Source organism: Microcaecilia unicolor, chromosome 11 (assembly GCF_901765095.1).
Source record: "Microcaecilia unicolor chromosome 11, aMicUni1.1, whole genome shotgun sequence".
Taxonomy (NCBI): Eukaryota; Metazoa; Chordata; class Amphibia; order Gymnophiona; family Siphonopidae; genus Microcaecilia; species Microcaecilia unicolor.
In genome coordinates this window covers 58,145,431-58,171,610 of record NC_044041.1, presented here as the reverse complement: position 1 = coordinate 58,171,610, position 26,180 = coordinate 58,145,431, and the positions used below count along the sequence as shown (strand labels likewise).

Here is a 26,180-nt window from a genome sequence, read left to right as displayed (position 1 = left end):
GATATACAATAGCACCAATGTGGTTTCTGGCCCATATCTAAAAGAACATCCATTTACAAGCCTTCTCAGGCAGCTTTCTTCATACACTGCAAACAGTGGTTGGGACAAGCTATCAGACCTCCAACTGTGCTGCACTGGCTAAGTAAGTCAGAAACTCCTCTCCTGCACGTTGAGTCCCTTGCAATCAGGCCCCTCACAGTATAGGAAGACTAAAATCTGTGCTCTCAAAGGAGGAAGTGAGACAACATGAAAAGCAAATATTTATTTCTTGCCTTTGAAATTGGTTCTTATAACATGGAAAATGTTAACATCAAGACACATTGAAGAAATGCACATAGTTGTATGATTTTGGATAGAGAAACAGAAATATTATGCTAAAGCTGCACACCATGCTAAAGGATGAACAGCAGTAGCAGGTAGTTACACATCATGTAAAAAGCTGTACGGTATTACTGCATAATACTATAAGGACAGAAAACAAACAAAAAAAGCCTCAGTCTTCTGGAAGTGGTACAGAACAGCCTTGCTTGTGTCAGTCACATTAATGGCTGAAAACTGTACTGGGGCAAGGCCCCAGATCTCTCTCCTTACTGGACACTGCTTTGCTTATTCAATCTCAGCCATGCTGGGGCACTGGCTGCTCTGGAGCCTCCAAGACCCTGAGCTAGGGAGTGAAGGCTTCAGCAACAGGTGCAACTTAAAGACCCAGAAGCAGGGGAAGAGCTGAGTAAAGAGGAGGCTTGGTTAGCAATAGAGGCTATTGCTTCCAAAATAACAAAAACCCACTGGAAGAGAAAAGGGATAAGGGATAAAAGACCAACAATAACAAAAAAAGGCATCTTTCCCCATTTTTCACTAACTGCACTGTGTTCTGGAGCTGGCCGCAGTGAGGCTGCTGCTTCATAACTAAATATGAATATACAAGTCAACACAGGGGAGCTCCAACATAGATCAAAGGTATTAGGGTCTCTGGTCCTACAGGAGAGGAAGTTTAAACTGCACCCTAATGTAAACTACAATTTTCTCAATAGCAAAAGTAGAACTGCAAATCCAAGAGTGTTTTCACTGGGACTTATACAGTCCATTGTATTTCTGGCTGTTAATGCGCTGTTCCAGGAGGACAAGTTTGGACTGATCTCTTGAAGTTGCTTTCTTTTCCACTTTCTTGTGTCCAGGAGGACAAGTCCCATCCCTCTTTTGTGATGCTAAAGCATAACCCAAATTTTCTTCAACCCTAAAGGTATAGCAGAATGGCAGAAGTATATACACAACTGCGATTTTGTTCCAGGGCTCAAAGGGAAAATGAATGCCACCTAGAGTTCTGCAGACATTGCAACGGGCGTCAGGGTGGCACTAGCATCATAAGCAGTACATTTACTCCCACTTCACTCAGCAACCTTTCCCTCTGACATTATGAGCATTTCTGCCGGCAGAGAATTCACAGTTAGTTTTCTGTTGCTATTACAAAATCATGAACCTCCTAACCCTGACTGAGTTCACAGTTACCTTTCCATGTCAAAAGGAAAAAGGAATCATCTGTGATAATACCAAAGGAAAAAAAATGATTTTAAGAACATTAAAATCTCAAATGAAAATTCAGACAAGAGGTGGGGAGGTTTATCATCAAAGTTCATCTCGGATTCTTTTATCAGTGGTTTTAATGTTAAGGTCCAGCCTGTCCACTTTGCCAGTCACTTGTGTGATGAGGTCATCTTGCTCATCGATCTCAGTCTGCAGCCCCAGTGCCAAGCCCTTCAAGCGCCCAAGGCCAGAGGATATGTCATCTGCACACAGAAGAGGAAAGGAGAAATTAGGTCTTACCTGATAATTTTACCACTACTACTTTTTTCTATAGCGCCACTAGACGTATGCAGCACTGACTTGAACATGTAAGAGACAATCCTTGCTCGACAAAGCTTACAATCTAATTTCTTTCTATTAGTACATCACACTATTCCAGGACTTGTGGGATATTTATATCTATCAACTACCAGGTGTAAATAAAACCTAGATCTGAGCTGTGATATATATATCCCCTGTGAACCAGCCCAGCTCTTCAGTATTTAGGTAGACAAGCAATATAGAAACCAAACTTGAGCAGCAAATACAACAAATTTAAGGAAACAATATAAAGTCAAACTCGGAACTTTGGAAGGATCATTCCCTGGAAAACCTTCAAAGAGGGTGCACCAACAAGGACAGCCTCCTATGGGAGACTGAATATAATACTACTCTGCACAACACCCCCATGTCACAGCCAGAGGCGGGCTCCTGGAATAGTGTGAAGTACTATTGGAAAGAAACTGATCAGGTAAGACCTAATTTCTCCTTCCGTTACGTAGCTTCCCACTATTCTAGGACTTGTGAGATGTTCAAAAGCAATCCCTAAATAGGGTTGGCTTCTGGCACTGCTGCCTGCAGAACTGTAGCTCCAAACACAGCCTTAGAACAAGACACCAAATCCACCCTGTAATGCCTGGCAAAAGGTATGCAGTGTTGACCATATTGCCACTCTGCAAATTTCCACTGGAGAGAGCAAACTGGTCTCCTCCCACAAGGTAGCCTAATGCTTTCTAGAATGAGCTTGCAAAGCAGCAGGAGGCTGCTTACCCATACTATAAGCCAAGGCAATGGTTTCCTTCAACCACCTTGAAATGGTGGCTTTGGATGCCACCAGGCCCAATCTCTGCTTGCAAAAAAAAGAATGAAGAACCAGTTAAATCTCCAACACTCATTTGTAACCTCCAGATACTGGAGGAGAATCCTACAGACAGAATCCAGAAGCCACAAGGATGAATACAGTTGCCCCATCTTCCCTTCAAAAGGATGGAAGATCCATCAACTGGTGAAGATGAAACGGGGAAACCACCTTAGGGAGAAAGGACAGAACTGCCCCAAGGAAAAGTCCCGCTTCTGTAAAACAGAGAAATAGGTCCCTATACAAAAGGACTTTGAACTCAGACTCAACACGCCAAGGCAATAACCACCAAAAATACAGCTTTCAGCATAAGATCATTCAAGGAGGTTTTCCTGAGAGGTTCGAATGGAGCTCTTTGAAGGTCCCGAAGAATCAAACTGAGATTCCACTCCAGGTAAGGTGGACGAAAGGGAGGCCACAGCCAGCTGCTCCTCTCAAGAATCTGACAATATCCGGTTGAAATGCCAATGATGATCTCTTTAGGCAATCCCAGAAACACGTGAGGGCCACCACCTGAACAAGAACCCAGTGCCAGGCCCTTCTGCAAGCCAGCCTGAAAGAACGCCAAGATGTGCGCCACCATAGAAGAGAACAGGGAGATTCCTCACTCTGAACACCAACCTTCAAATGTTCTCCATACCCTGGGAACATCCACAGAAGTAGAATGCTTCCTAGCCTGCAGCAACTTTGTGATGACAGACTCAGAATACCCTTTCTTCCATTACATTAAGGTCTTATAGCCCGCTACAATCAACAAGGTCTAAGCGGATAACATCAAGAAGATAATATTCCAGATAATTACACAGAATAATCACAATCTTGAAATCACATACAACTATAGGTTAAGAAACATATTAATAGTTTCTGGAACTCAGAATAATGTTCTATATGCCTTAAAAAAAGGAGGAAGAGAATTCCAGCTGGAAGTTGCCCGAAGAGTCAATGAAGACTGCAGAGGACGCAAATCCTTTACGAACAGTAGGAAAAACTAACAGAGAAAGATTTCAAGTAATTCTTCCATGGTTCTTGTTAAAAATAACGAACTTTTCAATTAAATAAACCAGGGAATCCCCACAAAAAGCTTTGAAAGTCAAGACCAGAACCTTAAATTGCAATCTAGCCTCTACTGGCAACCAGTGTAAAGGGAGAGACCTTTCAATGGCCAGGCCGGAAGACCAAAGGGGGAGGAATCCTCCATGAACATTGGGCAGTGCCACAGCAGACCTCGACCCTGTGGCATCCAGAGAGGATCCCCCTACCAGATGAATCATCTACGTACCAAGGCTGCCTTGGTCAATCCGGGGCCACCAGAATCACTGGACCCCATTGTACTGCAACCCTTTTCAGCACCCAGTCCACCTTCAAAAATTGTTGTGCCTGATGAAGCCAATAATGACAGTCAGGGGTGTCTGTGGGAGAGCAAGACAGGGATCTGAAGAACTACAGATATATGTCTCAGCTATTGTCAGTAACCCACCAAGCTTGGCTAGGACCCAGCTGACCAAATGGACCAGAAACCAAATCCTCAAAGTCAAAGGCTCACTAGTATGTCCATTCACCTTCTAGAGACAGAAAACATTGAAGAGCTGGGCTGGTTCACAGGGGATATATAATCACAGCTCAGTTCTGGATTTTCTATCTCCACGTGCTGGTGGATGGACATAACTATCCCACAAGTCCTGGAAAGCTACATAATGGAAGGGGCAGGATTCTTATTCCTTTTTTGCGTTGTTACACCATATCAATAAATCCCTAAAAGCGCATACATCACAGTTCCCAAGAGCATTAAAAAAAAGAAATGCATAGTATGGCAGGCCATAGTAGCAGACCTTGCCTAATCCATCTACAGCAAGGGTGGGCGTCTACACTCTTTGAGGGACACAACCCAGTCAGGCTTCCAAGATTTCCACAGTGAATATACATGAGCTTTATTTGCATACAATGGAATCAGTACATACAAATCAACCTCATGCATATTCATTGTAGAAATCTTGAAAAGGGTTGTGGCCCTTGAGGACTGTGGTTTCATACCTCTGGTGTAGGGAATCAAAGGCAGGCCTTGCAGTTTTCCTAGATTCTTTTATTCTGTGCACAAACACAAATGGCAGGATGTTTTTCATCCACCAGCACAGATCCTCACCTAAGTTCTTGTCAATTTTTTGATGGTAATTGCGAAGCTGCTGATTCTTAGGATAACAGTCTGTGCTTGAAGAGGAAGTGCTCACTCCAGATGCACTGGCATCAAAGCCTGCCAAAACAGGGAAGAGAACATTTAGCATGACATATATTACTACTAATTTCTGTAGCGCTACGATGTATGCAGCACTGTACACATTATAAGCAGGACATATAATGTGCCACCCATATGGCACAAACTCTGCTCTGAAGGTCACAGTTGCAGACCTCTCATTAGCAAATTATTACAGAACAGGTCATGAGAAATACTGGGAAGCCACATAATATGGCTACCAGGAAGAGGAAGATGATGCATTCAAGTGTGTTTTACAGTCATTTCCCTTCCATCACCTGTTGTATCCAGGTTCCTTAGTTTTGGATGACTAGCTTCATACTTTGACTCTTGCTCTTTGCTAGTGGAGATAGCCTCTTGCAACCTTATACAAAACAGGAAAAAGAAGACATGAGTACCTAACACTTCCAGTGAAGCAAAGCCCAACTCCCAGCCTGCCATTTCTTTTATTCTCTATCAGCTAGTAGGGAAATGTAGGCACAGCGTTTGCTTGGGTGATGCCATCATGACATCTCCTGGTGTGTCATGCTCTCTCATAGCTCAGATGAGCTCCTGAGAGGCTCCCTGAGCATGCACAGTTATTCCTGTGCTGGCAGATGATCCCTCCCTTCACTTCAGTCTTGTCTTCCTGCTTCTACCAGATGGACATAAGTTCTCTCACTCCCTTAAGAAAACATCAGTAACTCCAATTTCTTCATTCTGCCATTGTGGATCTTATGATCCCAGCCACAGGCCAGTAGGCTTGTCTAGAAAACATGCTGGCTTTCTGTCACCTATTCCATTTGCTTTGCTGAACCACACTACTCTCTCAATAGTGAAACCAATATTCACTTGATTCTACATAGTTGTTAAAAACATTTTCATGCCAGCTGAGATGGAGAAATATTACATCAAACGAAGGCAAAAAAGGAGGTAAAAAATCCTCACGACACCGTGAAGATGAAACAAAAAAGTGAGGAGAATGGATGAGGATACCAACTGTTTTATATTTATTCACTTAAAAAATTCACTTAAAAAATTACATGTGCATAACAGCGACCCGACACGGCCGTGTGCATAACATGTTCACTTAAAAAATTCACCGTGTCGGGTCGCTGTTATGCACATGTAATTTTTTAAGTGAATTTTTTAAGTGAATAAATATAAAACAGTTGGTATCCTCATCCATTCTCCTCACTTTTTTGTTTCATCGAAATATTACATCAATCATGTGGCATAGCTATTATGTCTTGGCAACTATTCACAGACATAACAGAATTTCATGCAGTCATATTTTTATTTATTGCATTTATATCCCACATTTTCCCACCTCTAAATACAGACAAGGAGATAAGCAAGAAATGTACAAAAACAAACAAAAAAGATTTACTGCATTAAATATATACTCAATCCCTGTATGCTGAAGTGAGCTGGGTCCAGCATTAGCAGTCAATCTAGAGCCAATCAGAATCAAGCCTAGCTATAACTTCAGAGAAAAACAGGTGCCGCAGAAAATGAAACTGGTGCGTCAATAGGAGGTGCTCTACCCTCTCAGCCAATACAGAACCAATGCACTAGCAGTGTTTAAATAATACACTGAACAGTGGCTCTTCCCACTCAGCACCTTTAACCCAAAATAACTCACTTGCTGCTGGCTCTAGCTTCAGGGGCTCCGTTCTGCACAGGAGGAACCTCAGGAGGTTTAGCTTTGAAGTAATTTACAAACCCACCAAAGACACTCTTAATATTATTTATGTGCCTCTGACTGGTCTTTAAATCTTGTTCCATTTTATCCACCATTCTTTCTGTACGCCTCAGTGCCTCTCCCTGGCGAATCAGTTCCTGGAGAATCAACAGAAAGAAAAAAGAATTAATGAAATTGGCAATTTGAGGTGAGCTTTAAAACAAACAGAGGTTCTGAATTCAGTCCTTCATAATTAACTGGCTGGTTACTTGTTTTTCATGATATTCACCATGAATTTGCATGAAGAACTGTCTCAATCACATGAAAGGAGAAATTAGATCTTACCTGCTAACTTGCTTTCCTTTAGTCTCTTCGGACCAGCCCAGAATTGACTGATGGGTTGTGCGCGCCTACCACCAGGTGCAGACTGAGAACTCTGATTCTTGAGTGAGCCAATGATACCCCTTACTAGACCTAGATAGACTCAGTATTACCATACCAAAGCAAGGGTAGAAGAAAACAAGAAACAGGCACCTGTGCTACAGTCTGGCTCCAGAACAGCCACTTGGAGGTCAAGAAGAACTGGCCCACTTTTTTTTTTTTTTAAACACAGTACAGAATAAACAAGCAACCCCCCCCCCCCCCCCCCATCTGCAGAGGCACGCTCACACTATTTCAATCAATCAGGAACCAACAGCAACAACTCTTAAAATAACCAGTGTCACAGAATGTCTGATATCATCGGGTGGGATCTGGGCTGGTCTGGAGGGACTAAAGGAAAGCAAATTAGCAAGTAAGATCTAATTTCTCCTTCCTCAGTGTCCCCCCGGACTGGCCCAGAACTGACTGATGGGAAGTAAAGCAGTAAATTCACAGGAAGGACCCACAGAGCACTGCAGTAAGCACACGCTTCCTAAAAATCGTATCTCGATGTGCCTGCACATACACTCAGTAGTATGAACAGACAAATGCAAAGAAGACCAAGTCACTACTTTACAGATGTCCAAAGGAGAGACCAAAGAACACTCAGCCCAAGAGGAGGCTTGACTCCATGTAGAATGGGCCTCAACTCCATCTGGAACCACCCTCCCACAAAGAACGTACGCAGAACCACTCGTTTCCTTGATCCATCTCATAATAGTAGCCTTGGACGACGCCAGCCCCTTGTTGACACCCACCCAGCAGCATGAAAAGATGATCTGAATGCCGAAACTCATCTGTTCTACAATGATACTCCTTGAAAATCCACCTAACATCTAGCTTACCCTGCCAAAGCTGCTCCTTCGAGCCCATGGAGGATCCCAAGGTGGGCAAATCCACAGACTGGTTCAAATGGAAAGGCGTTAAGACTTTGGGAAGGAAGGAGCTAATCACTAAACCACGTGCTCCTTTGGAAAAAAAAACTCCAAAAAGGGAACTCTGCATGAAAAGTGACTGTAATTCAGAGACATGCCTCACTGAGGAAATGCCTACCAAAAACATTGATTAACATAAGATCTTTGATCGAACAAGAGGCAAGTGGCTCAAATGGAAAACAAACCAGAGCTGAAACGACCAAATTAAGATCCCAGGAAGGAAAATGGACATGCCTCGGAGGCTGAAGACTGACCCCTCTAAAAAAATGCACATCTGGATGACTCACCAAGAGTTTCCCCTTTAGACGGCCCTGAAAACAAGCCAATGCCAACAACACCAACTGAACCTTAAGAAAAGCCAATGCCAAACCCATATCGAAGCCATCTTGCAGAAACGTATCTGCACCACTGAAGCATGCAAGGCCACCATGCCATGATCCTCACATCAACTCTCAATGTCTGCACATAAGCAACAGAAGTAGACTTACGTCATGCGTGGAGCATTGTGACAATCACCTGTGTTTCCTGAACTGAGCCCTTTCAAGAGCCAAGCTGTAAGACAAAATAGACCTGGATGTGGCATGGCTACCAGACCCTGCGTCAAGAGCCCTGTGGAATCGGGTAACCTTAGCCAAGCCGAATCAGGTCCGCATTCCAAAGCCTTCTTGGCCAATCCGGTGCCACCAACAGCACCAGTCCCCTGTGACCCTCAATTTTCTGAAGAACTCGACCCAACAGAGGCCATAGAGGAAACACATACAGTAGCCCTTCCAGCTAGGGAAGGATCAGAGCATCGATGCCCTTGGACTTGTGATCCTTCCTGTGACTGAAGAACCGAGCTGCCTTGGTGTTCTCCCTCGTCGCCATGAGGTCCATGACCAGTACTCCCTAATGGCGGACAATGCTGTCATAAGCCTTGGAACTTAGGGATCATTCTCCAGAGTCTGGCTCTGCTGACTGAGGAAGTCTGACTGAATGTTCCGACTTCCTGCCATGTGAAAAACTGATACATCTCAAAGATAATGTTCCGCTCAGCTCATAAGAAGAGCCATCTCCTCTGCCAATTGATGACTCTTTGTACCACCAGGTTGACGTAGGCTACTGTGGTCACATTGTTGGACAAGACATGCACCATCTGGCTTTTGAGCAAGCTCCAGAATGCACACAGGGCCAGTCGTATTGATCTGGTTTCCAATAGGTTGATGAAAAACTTGCCTTCTCCTGAAACCAGCGACCCTTTGCAAGGTGACCTAGACAATGGGCACCCTAGCCCCTAAGACTGGAATCCATGTTCACCACCGTCCACTGAAGAGGGTCCAACAAGATCCCCTGTGACAGATTTGACAAATTGAGACAACCACCTGAGGCTCCTGCGAGCCATTGCTTGAAGAAGCAAATCTGACCGCCAAGGAGTCTGTCTGAGGACACCACCTGGACAACACAGAATGCTGCAGAGATCTCATATGTGCCTTGGTCCATAATACTACCTCTATCAATACTGCCATTGATCCCAGGACCTGAAGATAGCCCTTGGCTCTGGGTACAGCACAGTGAAGCAACTTGTGTACCTGGGCTTGAAGCTTACGAATCCTTGGGTCCGGAAGAAACACCCGGCTGTGGAGAGTATTGAAATGGACCTCGGATATTCCACGGCCTGTATTGGCTCCAAAAGACTCTTGAGGGGATTGATTACACAGCTGAGGGATTCTAGAAACTGAACCACTCGTGCCGTGACCTGACAGCTCTCCTGATAAAACTTTTACCTGAATCAACCAATCGTCCAGATACAGGTGAACCATTATATCCTCTGTGCATAAGCTCACCACCACTATAACCTTGGAACACATATGAGGAGCTGTTGCCAGACCAAAGGGCATCGCACAAAAATGATAATGCTTCCCCAAAACAGCAAAGCAAAGGAATCTCTGATGAGCTTGACGAATCAGGATATGTAGATATGCTTCTGTCAGACCCAGAGTGGTCAGAAATTCCCTCAAATGGATTGCCACAATGACTGAGCACAGAGGTTCAATGCGAAACTTCAAGACCTTCAACACCTGATTCATGCCCTTGAGATCCAAGATAGGCTGAAAAATACCCTCCTTCTTGGAGAATAGATTGAAATGGCCACTCCCCTGTTCTGACCGGGGAACTGGACACACCACATGCAAATGCAGCAGCCTGTTGAGGGTTTCTCTGCCAAACTTTTCACATGGAAACGACATGGAGACACTAAGGCGTCAGATAGGTGGTGAGCAAACTCCAAGGTGTATCTGTCGTGAATCACATCAAGGACCCACTGGTCCAAGGTGATCTGGACCCACCTCCAATAGAACTATCTTAACTGCATTCCTACAGCTAGTAGAGGTTGGGATCAGACACCCTCATTCGGTAACTTGACCCTGGCGACTGAGCTGAGGAACCAGCCTCCCTGCCCCTCTCACTTGGAACCACAAAAGGAGCGGGCCTGCTGGAAGAACAGATCTTTGAGGGACAGCTACTCTACACGACCAAAAATACCTAGAATCCCGTGCTTGACTTCTGCCAGCCAAAAAAACGTGACCCGCCAATTGCAGCCTATCCTCCAGGAAATGCGCCACCTTCAACTCCCCTAAACTTTTGACCAGCTTGTTTAGCTCTTCGCCAAACAAGGAACCACGGAAGGGAAACTTACTGAGTTAGACTTTGAATTTGCATTAGCTGACCAGCCTCAAAACCAAACAGACCATCTGGCAGACACACTGAGCACCATAGACTTGGCTGAAACCCTGAGCAAATCATAAAGCGCATCCGCCAAGACGGCAGGTCCCATCTCAATCTTAGAGACCTCCAAGTTCACCAGCAAAAAATCATCTGTAGACCTAACACCTTCTCAGCCCATTGGAAACACGCTTTGGCTAACAAGCCCCCACAGATGGCAGCTTGAACTGCCAAAGCTGAGACAGCAAAGCTACATTTCAGCAAGGACTCCATTCTGCGGTCCCGAAGGTCCTTTAAAGCTGTGCTTCCATCTATGAGCACCATAGTCTCCTTGGTAACCATCAAAACAACAGCATCCTCCACAGGAGGCTCTAGAAACTGTCTTATCTTGATTGGGGACACAGTAAAGGTGAGTCATAGATCGAGCTAACCTAAACGAGGCATCGGGAACATCCCACTGAGCCTGTACAATATCATGTCCTGATGCATAAGAAAAGACCTACCAGTCATTCTTAATTCCCCTCACCAACGGGTCCACTTGCCTCACTTCCTGAACCACCGGCTTCTCCGCCTTATGAGGAAGGAAGCGCTTCCCCTACATCTGCCTGATCTCTGTCCCCCAGAGCTCCATCATCCCTTCCCTCCAGGACTGACTCAGTGTCCAAATAATCCACGGGGACCTCTTCTTTTACCTCCTCTCAAACAATCCTCTGGTGTTTAGAGAGAGAATGCCCCCCCCCCCCCCACCCAAGATGGCCTAGGCTCTTGGTCAGCTAGGGGCTGGTAGTGTTTAAGAAGGAATGCCTTATGCATAGCTAACACAAACTGTGAAGGAAGTCTGCCCCTGGGAATCCCTCCTTACCCATCACCAGCTGGGAAAGACCACAGCAAAGCCCAAAAAGTGAGTTGCTGGGGCTGCTCTCCTGCTGTGAGCTGCGGATCTAAAATGGTGGTGGTTCCCGCTGAAACTGGAGTTGGTGCCCTGAGGGGAGAAAGGTCCAACATCCCCTAGCGGCCGTGCACTCGCTCCCGGAGTCTGAGACACCTTGGATTCACTGTGCTCAGAAGTCCAGGCTGCATTGGGGACTGAGCAATACTCACAAGTGCCAGCGGAAGTCAGTCCCTGACGGTAACAAACTGCACACCTCTTCAGCTTTTCAGAACTCATGGCAGGAACAAAAAAAACCTACAAACGCTCTGTGGGAAGACAATCTCTAAACACACTCAAGCACTAGTATCCAATACTGGTTGGTGCCTTGTTCAGCTTTCCTTTTTTATTTTTTTAAACAAGCTAGATGCTGATCCCTGTGGCTCTCTAGACTCTCTTCCCACGAAGGGGTTGAGGCACAGCAAACGACACTCCTACCAAGGCCCTGTAGGAACCAGGAAGTTGACCGAGGGAAAGAGGGGGGAGGGACCTGGCCACCTGGATGTAACATCCTTAAGGATGGTGAGAATACCTATGGCCTCAGCCTTTGCCAGCATGCTGAAAATCTGACACAGCACATATGCTAAGAACCAGAGAAGAGGTGTTTCCATTTCATCATGCTGATCAATCCATAGACTGGTGGGTTGTGTCCATCTACCAGCAGGTGGAGATAGAGAGCAAACTTTGCCTCCCTATATGTGGTCATGTGCTGCCGGAAACTCCTCAGTATGTTCTCTATCTCAGCAGGTGGTGGTCACACACAGCAGCAGCTCTGGCTAGGCCTCCAAGCCTAATTTTTAGGTTTTGTTGAGTGCCTGGGGTTGAGGGCTCTTTTGAGCAAGTGCAAACCTGGTGGTGCCAGGTCCCTCCTTTTCTCCCCCCTCCCGCTGGCTCCGTTTAAAAAAAAAAAAAAAAAAATTTTGAACGTCCTTAAAGGCGTTTATTTCGACGTTTATTTAAACGTTCATTGCAGCTACTCACTGGGACACCAGGTCGTTACAGCTCGGAGCGGAAAGCAGGTAATTTTTTACCTTTTGTATAGCGGGCAGGGGATCCCCGATTTATCTCCACGTGGCATATGGCGTCGGAGGGCGAGGGCGCAAAGAGTCGCTCCCCGGATCGCTTGAGCGCTTCTAGAGGGGATGCGGGGGTCTTAAAGCCTGATTCGCCCTTGTTGGGTGTCAGTTTCATGACCGAAGAATGTCCCGGTCCTTCGTCCGGCGTGGCGGTTTTTCCCGCCATAGACGCCCATCACCCGCTCCTCGCCTCCGCCATCTTGGCCGGCCACGCGGCTCGGACGGCTTCTTCTTGGGCCGCCCTTGAGGTTGGAGACATTAATGCCATGAACGCCCTTAATTTGGGCGACGGCACCAAAGCGGCTAAAGTTAAGCGCCGCTCTTCCCGCGCGGCTCCTTCGCGGAGTGTCGCGCCGGACGCCATTTTGGATGCGCAGCATGTCTCTCCCCCGCTCTTGCGAGCGCCGGTTGAGGGTGCGTCTAGGGCTGTTGCCCAGGCTGCGGAAGTGCACAGTCTGGGGGGTTTCTCCCCCGAGTTTGTTTTGCTGCTGCATCAGGCCTTCCTTATGCAAAACGCTGCCCCTGCTCCCTCGTCTGGTAAAGAGGTTTAGGTTCCCAGAGGTAAACGCCCTCGGGTTGATTCCCAGGCCTTGGAGGACTTTGTCTCCTCCGATGTAGATGAGGGCAGCGTATCTGAGTTCTCCCAACGGTCCTTTGCGGATTCCTTGGAGGAGACGGATCCCCGCTCGGATGGAGCGGATGACCCCTCTGCAGCGCGGCTCTTTAGCTCAGAGGATTTGCCCAACCTGTTAGTGCAGGCCATGGGCATTTTGAAGATTTCCTCTCCGGAGGACGTCTCTCCCTCAGCCCCTGTTGGCTCTGCCATTATGCTGGAGACGAAACGCCCGCCTAGAACCTTCCACGTGCATGATGTCATGCACACCTTAATTTCGGCTCAATGGGATGTCCCGGAAGCGAGCCTTAAAGTGGCTAGGGCTATGTCCCGCCTCTATCCTTTGCCTGAAAGTGAACGTGAGGCCTTTCTGTGGCCTACCGTGGATTCTTTAATCACTGCGGTGACTAAGAAAACGGCGTGACCAGTGGAAGGTGGCACGGCCCTAGAGGACGCCCAAGACAGAAGATTGGAGGCGGCCTTAAGGTCGTCCTTTGAGGCGGCTGCTTTAAGTTTGCAGGCCTCAGTTTGCGGCTCCTATGTGGCCAGGGCGTGCCTGCCTATGGTGCAGCGGGCTTCCCCCTCGGATCTTTCCTTGAGGGCTGATTGGCCGGCCCTGGAATCGGGCTTGGCCTATTTGGCAGACTTGCTGTATGATGTCTTGAGAGCCTCAGCTAATGGCATGGCTCAGACAATCTCTGCGCGGCGGTGGCTTTGGCTGAAGCATTGGTCTGCTGACCACGCCTCTAGATCCCGCCTGGCTAGATTGCCTTTTAAAGGCAAGCTGCTCTTTGGGGTCGAGCGGGACAAGATCGTGACCGATCTCGGCACGTCTAAGGGCAAGAAGTTACCAGAGGTCAGGGCTCGGGCTAGTACTCGCCCTGGTACCTCCAGAGGACGGTTGCAGGAAGCCCGTCGGTACCGCCCGGGCAGGTCGGGCTCCTCTGCCCCCTCTTCCTTCAAGAGGAACTTCTCCCCCAAGCAGCATTCCTTTCGCAGAGACCGCCGTCCCGGAGGTGCTCCCTCCGGTCCTCCCCCAGGGTCTCGTACCCAATGACGGGGCCTTGGTCCACGCCCCGGTGCAGATTGGAGGACGGCTGTCCTCGTTTACGGGCGAGTGGACCACAATAACTTCAGACGCTTGGGTGCTGGAAGTCATCAGAGACGGCTACAAGCTAGAGTTCTGCCGACCCTTAAAAGACGGGTTTGTACTCTCTCCCTGCAAGTCTCCGGTCAAAGCTGTGGCAGTGCAGCAGACCTTGGACAATCTGATCCGCCTGGGGGCGGTCGTTCCGGTGCCAGAAAATCAGCTTGGCAAGGGACGTTACTCCATTTTCTTTGTGATTCCAAAGAAAGGAGGTTCTGTACGGCCTATCCTCGACCTCAAGGGGTCCATTGAGCCTTGAAAGTTCGGCACTTTCGCATGGAGACCCTCCGCTCTGTTATAGCGGCAGTGAAGGCAGGAGAGTTCCTGGCATCCTTGGACAGCAAGGACGCGTACTTGCATATTCCCATCTGGCCTCCTCATCAACGCTTTCTGCGTTTGCAGTACTGGGCCGACACTTCCAGTTCAGAGCCCTCCCGTTCGGGTTGGCTACTGCTCCGCGGACCTTCTCCAAAGTAATGGTGGTCATTGCGGCCTTCCTGAGGAAGGAAGGAGTTCAAGTCCATCCTTATCTGGACGACTGGTTGATCCAAGCCCCCTCTTATGCAGAGTGCGGCAAAGCTGTGAACGGGTGGTTGCTCTTTTGAGCTCCCTGAGGTGGATCATCAACTGGGAGAAAAGCCAGCTGCGCCCGACTCAGTCCCTGGAGTATCTGGGAGTTCGATTCGACACCCAAGTGGGCAGAGTGTTCCTGCCAGACAATCGGATTGTCAAGTTTCAGGCTCAGGTGGACTAGTTCCTAGTAGCCTCTCCTATTCGGGCTTGGCACTATGTGCAGCTGTTGGGCTCTATGACGGCCACGATGGATGTAGTGCCCTGGGCCAGGGCTCATATGAGACCACTACAACAATCTCTGCTGCTGCGCTGGACTCCGATGTTGGAGGATTATGCTGTGCGCCTTCCCTTGGACCCAGCAGTGCGCAAGGCGCTGAGCTGGTGGACGCAGACAGACAAGTTGTCTGCAGGAATGCCTCTGGTGACCCCGGAGTGGATTGTCGTCACGACGGACGCCTCTTTGTCGGGCTGGGGAGCCCACTGCTTGGGAAGGACAGCGCAGGGGCTCTGGTCTCCTGCAGAGGCAAAGTGGTCTATCTACCTCCTGGAACTCAGAGCCATTCGGTTGGCGCTTTTGGAGTTCATCCTGGTACTGGCGTTGAAGCCAGTACGGGTCCTGTTGGACAATGCCACGGCTGTGGTCTATGTCAACCGCCAGGGAGGTACCAAGAGCGCCCCTCTAGCCAAGGAAGCCATGAATCTATGCCAGTGGGCGGTAGCGAGCCTGGAGCAGCTGTCAGCAGCCCACATTGCCGGAGTCATGAATGTCAAGGCGGACTTTCTCAGTCGCCATGCCTTGGATCCCGGAGAGTGGCAGCTATCGGCTCAGGCGTTCTTGGATATCACGAAGCGCTGGGGTCAGCCGAGCCTAGATCTGATGGCGTCATCGGCCAATTGCCAAGTGCCGCGCTTTTTCAGCAGAGGACGGGACCCTCGATCTCTGGGAGTAGATGCTCTCATCTAACAGTGGCCAACACAAGAGCTTCTCTATGTGTTCCCGCCCTGGCCCATGTTGGGCAGGGTGCTAGACCGATTGGCAAAGCATCCGGGCCGGATAATCCTGGTGGGGCTGCCAGTGGAGCAGGGTCTGTTACATCAGGGTCCCGTGGTGATGGAGGATTCCTCCCCCTTTGGTCTTACGGCCTGGCTATTGAGCGGCAGCGTCTGAGGAAGAAGGAATTCTCAGACAAGGTCATCGCCACTATGCTGAGAGCGAGGAAGCGCTCTACTTTTACTGCTTACGCCAGGGTTTGGCGTACCTTTGCAGCGTGGTGAAGCAGGCTCATTTTCTCCATTCACTGCTCCAATTTCTTCAGTGTTGGCATTCCTGCAAGAAGGTCTGGAGAAAGGCCTGTCGCTCAGTTCCCTTAAAGTCCAGGTAGCGGCCCTGGCTTGCTTCAGGGGCCGCCTGAAGGATGCTTCCCTGGCTTTGCAGCCAGATGTGGTGCGTTTTCTCAAGGGAGTTAAGCACCTGCGCCCTCCTCTGCACTCAGTGGTGCCTGCGGGGAGTTTCAACCTGGTGCTAAGAGCATTACAGAAGCAGCCTTTTGAACCCTTGTTGAGGGCATCTCTGAAAGACCTGACGTTGAAATGGGGGCTATCACTTCAGCCAGAAGAGTTTTCGAGCTCCAGGCACTCTCATGTCGAGAGCCCTTTCTGCAGTTCACTGAGGCAGGAGTGTCTATTCGCACAGTGCCTTCCTTCTTGCCCAAGATTGTTTCTCGCTTCCATGTGAATCAGCGGCTCTGTCTCCCTTCCTTTCGTAGGGAGGACTACCCAGAGGAGTACTCTGCTCTTAAATATCTGGATGTGAGACGAGTCATCATCAGATACTTGGAAGTGACCAATGATTTCCGGAAATCGGATCATCTGTTTGTCCTGGTGGCAGGTCCTCGTAAGGGTCTGCAGGCTGCTAAGCCTACAGTGGCAAGATGGGTCAAGGAAGCCATTGCAGCGGCTTTTGTGGCCGCGGGGAAGGTGCCGCCTATACAGCTGAAGGCTCACTCCTCTAGAGTTCAGGCGGCCTCGATGGCAGAGGCCGGGTCCGTCTCCTTGGAAGACATATGCAAGGCGGCAACTTGGGCATCGGCCCATACATTCTCCAAGCATTACCGCTTGACTGTGGCTGCTCGGGCGGAGGCCCGATTTGGAGCTTCAGTGTTGCGATCAGGGATTGCTATGTCCCGCCCTGGGTGAGTACTGCTTCGGTACATCCCACCAGTCTATGGATTGATCAGCATGATGAAATGGAAGGTAAAATTAGGTTTCATACCTGATAATTTTCTTTCCATTAATCATAGCTGATCAATCCATAGCCCCTCCCAGATATCTGTACTGTTTTTATTCTGGTTGCATTTCAGGTTCAAGTTTAGTCTTCAGTTACTTCAGAAAGACTTCGTGTTCAAGTTTTTTTCACTTGGATTCTTCAAGAGTTGAGACGAGTTTGTGTTACAGTGAGCTGCTGCATTCCTCTCCCCTCCGTTTTCGGGGCTGGATTGAGACTTAAAATTCTGCCGGCACTCCCTCCCGCTTCGTGCGGCTGTAGGGCAGCTTTGTACCCCTCCTGCTTCGGCGGTGTTAGGGTCAGTCAGCTCCTCCCGCGGTTGCGGTTGCAGGATAAGCCAGATCCCCCCGCATCGGCGGGTGTGGTGTCCCTCCCCCGCTCCGCGGGGATGAGCTGGACGGATTCCCCTCCCCCACTTGTGTGGGGATGAGCTGGGTTAATTCCCCTCCCCCGTTTCGGCGGTGGTGAGCTGGGCAGAGTGTCCCTTCGTGGGTGTAATTCTCTAAGTGCTGAGTCCTGCGGATGGAGCTTTGATATCGACATACTGAGGAGTTTCCGGCAGCACATGACCACATATAGGGAGGCAAAGTTTGCTCTCTATCTCCACCTGCTGGTAGATGGACACAACCCACCAGTCTATGGATTGATCAGCTATGATTAATGGAAAGAAAATTATCAGGTATGAAACCTAATTTTACCTTTTTTTTTTTTGGTTAAATAAGCGAGAATAAAGAGAGAAAAAAATTAGAGAAAATTACTGGAGCCCGAAGGGCTCTCTACACCTACCACCTGCTGGAGACTGAGAATACTGATGCTATCTAGGTCTAGTCAGGGGTCTTATTGGCTTACTTAAGAATCAGAGTTCTCAGTCTCCACCTGCTGATAGGCATGCACAACCCATCAGTAAATTCTGGGCCAGTCCGGAGGGACACTAAGGAAATATAGCTCATGCATACTTATTGTAGATATCCTGAAATTCAGATTGGCCAGTGGGAATGGCTTAAGAAACACCGATCTATTATAATACTTGAATGTTATGGTTTCAGAAGTTACATACTGAAGGACTCAGTTCTGCTTGGAAAATGAGAGTGGAGCTTGACCTCTGTGTTTGCTCCATGACCTACAGGGACTGTTCAGGCTAGTCATGACATTGGGGTTAGTGGTGCAGGCACTGCAAGATGACTATTAACCCTGTAAGCAGATCAGATGGAAATGACTTTTAGTTGTCATGAAATGCCTAGCCACCAGCCTGGGGTTACCCCATGGCCATTTAAGAGGGTCTATCCCCAGCACAGCTCAGGTACGCCTGCACCTGCTGCTCGTGCTCTACACTAGCACCCTCCTCCTACCGACTGGGTCACAGATGCCTCTGGGCGAGTCTCCTGCTCTCAAATTATCCCCAGTGATTTCTAGGTTACTGGAGCCACACTCCCCAGAAAGCACTCACAGACCCAAAACACAACTACCAGAATTATCAGTCCACACAGGCAGAGGCAATAAACAATTATTTATTGTCTTAAAAATTGAACAAAAAAATGTGCTATCAGCAAAACAATAACAGGTAACTGAAATATGGATCAATTATAAAACTGTTTGCTTATTTCCTAGAAAGTACTTGGGGAGATCAGGGCATATATCTATTCACAGAGCTTCAGCAAAGAGAGATCTTTCTCTCACTATGCTCCCAAGCTGAAACTGAAGCAACAGCCAGCATCTGCTGAGTAATTTAAAACTCCGGGCCAATCAGAGCCCAGAACAGTCAAGTTTCAAATAAAAACTGGTTACATCACTATGGGAACTTCCTATTATCTGTATGCCATCTAAAAGAAAGAGAAGTTAGTCCTCTGTAACAACTTTAAGCATAAACATGCACATCTGCTGGCCACAGACATATTTAAGAGAGGAAAATATCCAATACATTTTACAGACTTAAAACACACTGTTTCTTCACATCTCCCCACTTAAGAGAGAGACCCCGAACTGCGATCTCCACAGACCACTGATCAGGTCTCGATAGTCCAGTGTCAGGGTGGTTCTGGCTCTTCCTTTCTGGAGAGGTCATCAATGTTACCGTGTTCACTGCCTTTCCAGTGCTGTATGGTGAAGTTGTACATTTGCAGGGATAGGCTCCACCAGAGTAGCTTCCCATTCTCTCCTGAGACCCTCTTCAACCAGATAAACAGATTGTGATCTGTGATGACAGTAAAGTCTCGCCCATACAGATACGGTTGTAACTTCTTGAGGGCCCACACTAACGCCAGACACTCTTTTTCAATAGTGGCATAGGCTACCTCTCTGTCAATGAGTTGTGAATTAGATACAAAATGGAGTGCTCCTCCCCTCTGCTATTCACTTGACTAGCCCCAATGCCATATGCTGAGGCATCAGTCTGTACCACAAATCTTTGCTGGTAGTCAGGCACAGCTAGTATGGGATCAGTAGCTAATGCAGTCTTTAATGACTGGAAGGCCGCTTCACACTCTGGCGACCAGGTAACTATTCGGGGTAGTCTCTTTTTAGTCAGGTTAGTTAGGGGCTTGGTTATGGTGCTGTAGTGAGGCATAAACTTCCGGTAATACCCTGCTGTTCCAAGGAAGGCCAACACTTGCTGTTTAGTTTGGGGAGCGGGTCAAGTTTGTATAGCTTCCACCTTAGCTGGTTCAGGCTTCAGCTGTCCACCTCCCACTTTGTGCCCTAAATATTGCACTTCTGCCATCCCCATCTGGCATTTGCTGGGTTTTATAGTCAGGTGGGCCTCCCTGATCCGGTTCAGTACTCCACTCAAATGGATCAGGTGGTCATCCCAAGTCTGACTGTACACAGCAATATCATCAAGATAAGCCTTAGCATGCTCCTGGAGTCCATCTAACAGATGATTCACTAAGCACTGAAATGTACCAGGGGCATTTTTGTTTCCAAAAGGCATTACAGTAAAAATCATACAAACCAAATGAGGTAATAAATGATCACTCCTGAGCAGAAGCTATTAGGGGGATCTGCCAGTACCCACGTCTAAGGTCCACTGTAGTCAGGTACTGAGCCCAAGCTAAGAGGTCTAGTATCTTGTCCATCTGGGGCATCGAATACAGTACAATCATTGTTGCCTGTAATCCATGCAGAAGTGGGTTGTGCTATCTTTTGGGAACGAGAACTGTAGGCGAAGCCCAGGGACTATGAAATTTCTTGATAACACCTACGGCTAGCATCTCATCAATCTCCTGTTTCATTTGCCTCCCCACCTCAGCAGATATTTAATAGGGACCCTGTTTCAGCAGGTCATGGCCACCTGTGTTTACATTGTGATTAACCAAATGCGTAAGTCTTGGTTTAGTGGAAAACACATCAGCATATTTTGCAATACTCTTTCTAACTGCTGTCTCTGGGTGGGGGTTAATTGCTTTCCCACTACAGTTTGTTGTATAGGAGCTCCCTCTGTAAGGTCTCTGCTAAGAGGTACACTATCCTGACACTCTTCTGGTGGGCTGCACACAGCTAGCACCATAGCCATATGATTTGCATAGGCCTTTAACATATTTACATGAAAGGTACACTACTTTGTGTCTTGAGAGTCCATAGATATAACATAGTTTGTATCATTCAGGCACCTTAGGACCTTGTAAGGTCCCACCCAATTAGCTTGAAGTTTATTCTGATGCATTGGGACTAAAACAAGTACCTGCTGGCCCTCATAGAACTATTTCGGGCCTTACGATCATACCAGGTCTTTTGCGGGCTTGGGATCTGCAAGTAGATTTTGTCGGTTTGGACCATTCATTCTTTGCTTTGTTTGGTGTATTTTGCCAGAGCACATTAGTACTTTTATACTGGATTTTACTCAAGTTTCTTGTATAAGCTTGTTTTAGTTTGATCAGGATATGTGGTTCAATATTTTGTTTTTACAGATTACCTGGGGTTGGTTATAGTAAGGTGGGGGTAGGCAGAGGGTTTTCACATGTCAGATCCCATGGAATATGGGACAGTATTTTTATTGGGTTTGGGAGAAAAAAATGGAAATCTGGGACAACTGAAAAAAAATTGTGTATGGTTTTCACTGATTTTGGTTGTATATCCTTGATTGTTTTTATAGACAACATCCATGAGGGTCCCAGACAGTTCTAGTTTACAGGGTCACCAACCGATGAACATTTTATTTATTTACATTTAGAAGCATAGAAAAAATGGAAGGCAGATAAAGACCACATGGCCTACCTATCCAGTGTGACCATCCACTCCATCTACTATCCCTTCCTCTCCCTTAGAGATCTTATTTACTTATCCCAAGATTTCTTGAAGTCAGATGCAATCTGTCCCCACCACCTTCTCCCTCAGGAGGTCATGCCATGAATTCACCACCTTTTCTGTGGAGAAGTATTTCTCCTTAGATTACTCTTGAGTCTGTCCCCTTACATGTTCATCCTATGCCCCATCATTTCAAAGCTTCCTTTCAACTAAAAGGCTCATCTCCTGTGCATTAATGCCATGGATATATTTAAACATCTCTATCATACCGTCCCCCACCCACCTTTCTTCCAAAGAATACATATTGAGATCATTAAGTCCGTCTCTGTACACTTTATGACATTTATATCTTTTTGAAGATACGGTCTCCAGAGTTGTACACAGTATTCCAAATGAGATCTCACCAGAGACTTATACAGAGGCACTATCACCTCCTTTTTCCTTTTCGTCATTCCTCTTCCTAGGCAATCAAGCTTCCTTCTGGCTTGAGCAGTCACCTTTTCTGTTTGGCCACTTTAAGATCATCACATATTATCATACCCAAGCACTTCATCCTTTAAAATGAACAGCTTCCTCGCAATTCAGCAGCCCAAATTAATGATCCTGCAATTTTTAGTATTAAATCACTGGTCCAGAATTTGACAGATTTCTTCAAGCTTCAGTAAGTCCCTCCTCATGTTAACCATACTATCATACAATCAATGCTTATGTGACACATAACCAGTAAATGGATCAATGCGGCTCACACAACATATAAAGAGAAATGGAAACAACATCCACTGAATTAACTATTATCAAATATAAAACTAACATCTTATGTAAAAATTTGTTAAAAAGTTTTGATGTATTTCCTGAACAGCAAATAACCAGACTGATAGCAAGTGTTAAAAGGAAGCATATTCCACCATCTAGTTGCTGGTAAGGGAAGGTCTATTCAATTCAGTTTTATACATCACTTTATAAAGGGGAAGGAAATCAAAGCACAAGGTAATGCTGAGAGTCCATTGCATAATTTTTAGCCGAGAGAACAATTTGTGAAAGCAAATATTGAGGGGCCAATCCATGAAGAATTAAGTAAACCAGAGAACATAGTTTAAAAATAGAGCAGGCCCACTGGTAACCAATGAAGAGAATGCAACAATGGAGTGAGTAATGCTCTCATACCTAGATGTCCTACAAATCAACTTTGCCACTGTGTTTTGCAGTGTTTGCAATGTGCAATGCATAGCTATGTTGCAACCTATATATATCATTCTAGTATAAATACATGGAAACAATATAATAAGCATATATATGAGTATATAAGGAGGAAAAACCTCTAGAAGCACCTTTTTCCCACTGACAAGGCGAGTAAAGGGCTAGGGCTTCTTCATCATCGGGAAAATCCTCCTGGTGTTCTTAGCTTGCCGCCTTCTCAAAACATCAGAAAATTATATACACTACTTTACTAGGCTTTTTCAGATGTTGAAAAATAGAGGAGGTACTTAACTTAAGAGACCTTAATCTTCTCTGGGGCTCCTCCGTTACTAGGACCGTGGTCAACGTTGGCCTCCGTTTTGCCACTGCTGCTTCAGAACCTCTGGTCAAGAATTACTCCGTTCAGTATGCTGACGGACGCATGAAGTCCGTAATACTTGACCGGAGGTTCTGAAGCAGCAGTGGCGAAACGGAGGCCAACGTTGACCACGGTCCTAGTAACGGAGGAGCCCCAGAGAAGATTAAGGTCTCTTAAGTTAAGTACCTCCTCTATTTTTCAACATCTGAAAAAGCCTAGTAAAGTAGTGTATATAATTTTCTGATGTTTTGAGAAGGCGGCAAGCTAAGAACACCAGGAGGTTTTCCCCGATGATGAAGAAGCCCTAGCCCTTTACCCGCCTTGTCAGTGGGAAAAAGGTGCTTCTAGAGGTTTTTCCTCCTTATATACTCATATATATGCTTACTATATTACTTGTTTCCAAGTATTTATACTAGAAGGATTCTCCTATATGAGGAAACTAGTTCCCTGATATCACTTTAGCAACCTATATATATGACATTACAGTAGTCTAGATGACCCATCAATAGTCTGATCAGTCTGGAAGTCTTAGAATCGAAACAATCAACTTAGTTTCCATAATAGGCCAAAACTCCTTGCAGATAATTAAATATTAGAATCAAAAGGTAAGAGAGCTATCTAAAATCACACCAATGATCTTCAATTGAGGTTCTAAATGATAGGTAGTACCAGTGACGGAAAAATCCTTAATAAGGCTTCTCCTCCGAGGGTGACTTACTAATGGAAATTATCAGGGGTGTCTCCCTACTGTAGATTTTGGTATCATCCGCAAAGAGGCAAACCTTACTAGATGCTCTTCTGCATACTGTTTACAAAATGTTAAAAAGAATCAGACCAAGAACCGAACCTTGCGCTCCTTTCCTCAGTGTGAGCTCTATTTACAACTACCTTCTGTCACCTTCCATTCAACCAGTTCCTAACCCAGTTACTTGAAGGCCCATACTGAGGGTATTCAGTTTATTTATAAGTCATCTAGGTAGGACTGTATCAAAAGCTTTGCTTATTAAAATGTATTTAATCCCAATAAGAACAGATTAATTTTACAACAAACTAAAAACAATAAAAAATAAAATATCAAATTATGTACACCCAAAACCTAGGCATGGGGAGGGTAACCTGCAAAGAGAGGCAGTTCCAACCCTAACCACCTTAAGAAATATTTTGGTCTTTATCTCCTATCATCTACTATGTTACCACATTACACACACATTCCTAATAAAACAAAACACCATCAGTTTAGCAGATAAAACGAGTTATAGCCATCTGGTGAGACAACACATTCTAACTTTGTTAAGGCTGAAAGTTGTGACCTCCATGGATTTCAGATCATATAGGATGAAGAACATCATAGGATGAATAACAGGTTTTCAACTGTACATCCACATGGAAACAAAAACAGAAAAATGATAGCAGATAAAGGTCATATAGAAGTGTTTTCAAAGCACTTAGACTTACAAAGTTTCATAGTAACCTATGGAGTTTTGTAAGTCTAAGTACTTTGAAAATGAGCCCTATGGCCTCCCATCCATATAATCTACTATCCCTTCCTCTTCCTTAGAGATCTTACATGCTTGTCTCATACTTTCATGAATTCAGATAGTCTTGTCTCTACCAATCTTTCCATAAAAATGTATTTTCTTAGATTACTTCTGAGCCTATTTCTTTTCATATTCATTCTATGCCCCTTCATTTCAGAGCTCCCTTTCAATTGAAATATAGTCTTGTCTCATGTGCATTTATGCCACAGAGGTATGTCTCTATTACCCCTCTGCTCCATTTCTTGCAAAGTATATATATTGAGACATCTATGTCAATCCCATCGCTTGTTAAGAATACTTGCCTTGGTTTAAATGTAAGGCACTAAAATTAGAAACTGCAAATTTTAAAACCATCTCTCTTTGATATCACTGAAAATGAGACACCAGTAGTCCAAGCACATTTACTGAACATTAAGTTAAGTTTTCCTCGGTAAAAACAAATATTTTAGTTCATGCAGTGACTGGGTCCATTGTTACTTGTAGTCAATCCAGTGCATATCACCTGATCGAGAGCTCCTAAGTTATTTTATAGGCATTTGCGCAAAAGAACATTATCTGAGCTTTATCGGATATTATCACTCAACATATAATAACTATATAAGTAAGCAAGTCTCATTAAAATAAAATAAAGGAGACATACAGATAAAACCTCCAAAAATTTCATTTCAGAATGACTTGTAGAAAAAAAACATAAACTAGTTTGTCTTGCAAGACTAGCCAGCCTTACACCCCAGCTGATCCAGCAATAATATATTACCTCTGAGGTATCAACCCCAATCTTTTCAGACTCATAAATGAGAGAGAGGGAGCGATTGGTGCTGTCTACTGTGGCCTCTGTTCTCCTCATCACTTCCTGCTGAAGGTACCGCTGCCTCTCTGATGCCTCCCTCCGCTGCTTCTCAGCGGGGTCCTCACTTGAATCGGCTCCATCATTCCACTTTGCTGGTCTGAAATTCTCCTCCTCATCTTCATCAAATGGGTTATAACTTCTAGACATAGCCTCAGGTCCACCAGCACCGGCTTCTTCAGAGCAGAATCAGGGAACAGGAATTAATATCATCCACTCCAGGGCTTCTAATCATCAGAGTAGATATTAACCTACTGGAAAGACAAGAATAGTACACGATCAACTACGTGACCACAAAAAATCCCGTAACCTCTTCACAGAGCACTGTTTCTGCTGTATCCCAACACCCCTATAAACTCCTCATCCCCACAGAAACTAAGGAAAGAAACAGAAACCCCACAAAAGCCAAACCAGTTTCACTCCAACAACCTCACTCGAATCACCTGATTTCTGCTTCCGTCGTCATCAATCTGGCGTCACGGCCGGGGATTCGGGACTCAACCACTTAGGTCTGTTGTGGAGGGGGAAATAGAAAGACCTCCTAGTCTTTGCGAGTTTCCTCTGTTCGGATCAGGTCAGAAAATTACGTAAAGAAGAACACAGTATTTTTATGTTCCTTTTGTCTTTTACCGCTTATATTTTCTATGTTACGAGGTCAAGATAAATATTAGGGATGGATTACGCCCCCTGGGAAGAGTATCTGAGCGCTGGTATTC

The 26,180-nt window shown here is 46.1% G+C and overlaps 1 protein-coding gene across 4 annotated transcripts; it reads right to left on the bottom strand.

Annotated features, from left to right (window-relative positions):
- Positions 1-247: 247 nt before the first annotated feature.
- SNAP29 (synaptosome associated protein 29) lies at positions 248-26,101 on the bottom strand. Of its 4 annotated transcripts, none has more exons than XM_030218708.1 (6): positions 25,908-26,101; positions 25,375-25,718; positions 6,571-6,767; positions 5,225-5,310; positions 4,839-4,946; positions 248-1,784 (listed from the first exon to the last, which is right to left on the bottom strand). In XM_030218708.1, exons 2-6 carry the CDS (start codon positions 25,612-25,614, stop codon positions 1,624-1,626), a joined length of 792 nt encoding a protein of 263 aa, XP_030074568.1. In that variant the 5' UTR covers positions 25,615-25,718; positions 25,908-26,101; the 3' UTR covers positions 248-1,623. The 4 variants fall into 4 exon arrangements, with proteins under 4 accessions (XP_030074568.1, XP_030074566.1, XP_030074565.1 ...); XM_030218706.1 differs by having other exon boundaries at positions 25,894-25,919; XM_030218705.1 differs by lacking the exon at positions 25,908-26,101 and adding an exon at positions 25,775-25,898.
- Between the last annotated feature and the right edge of the window lie 79 nt (positions 26,102-26,180).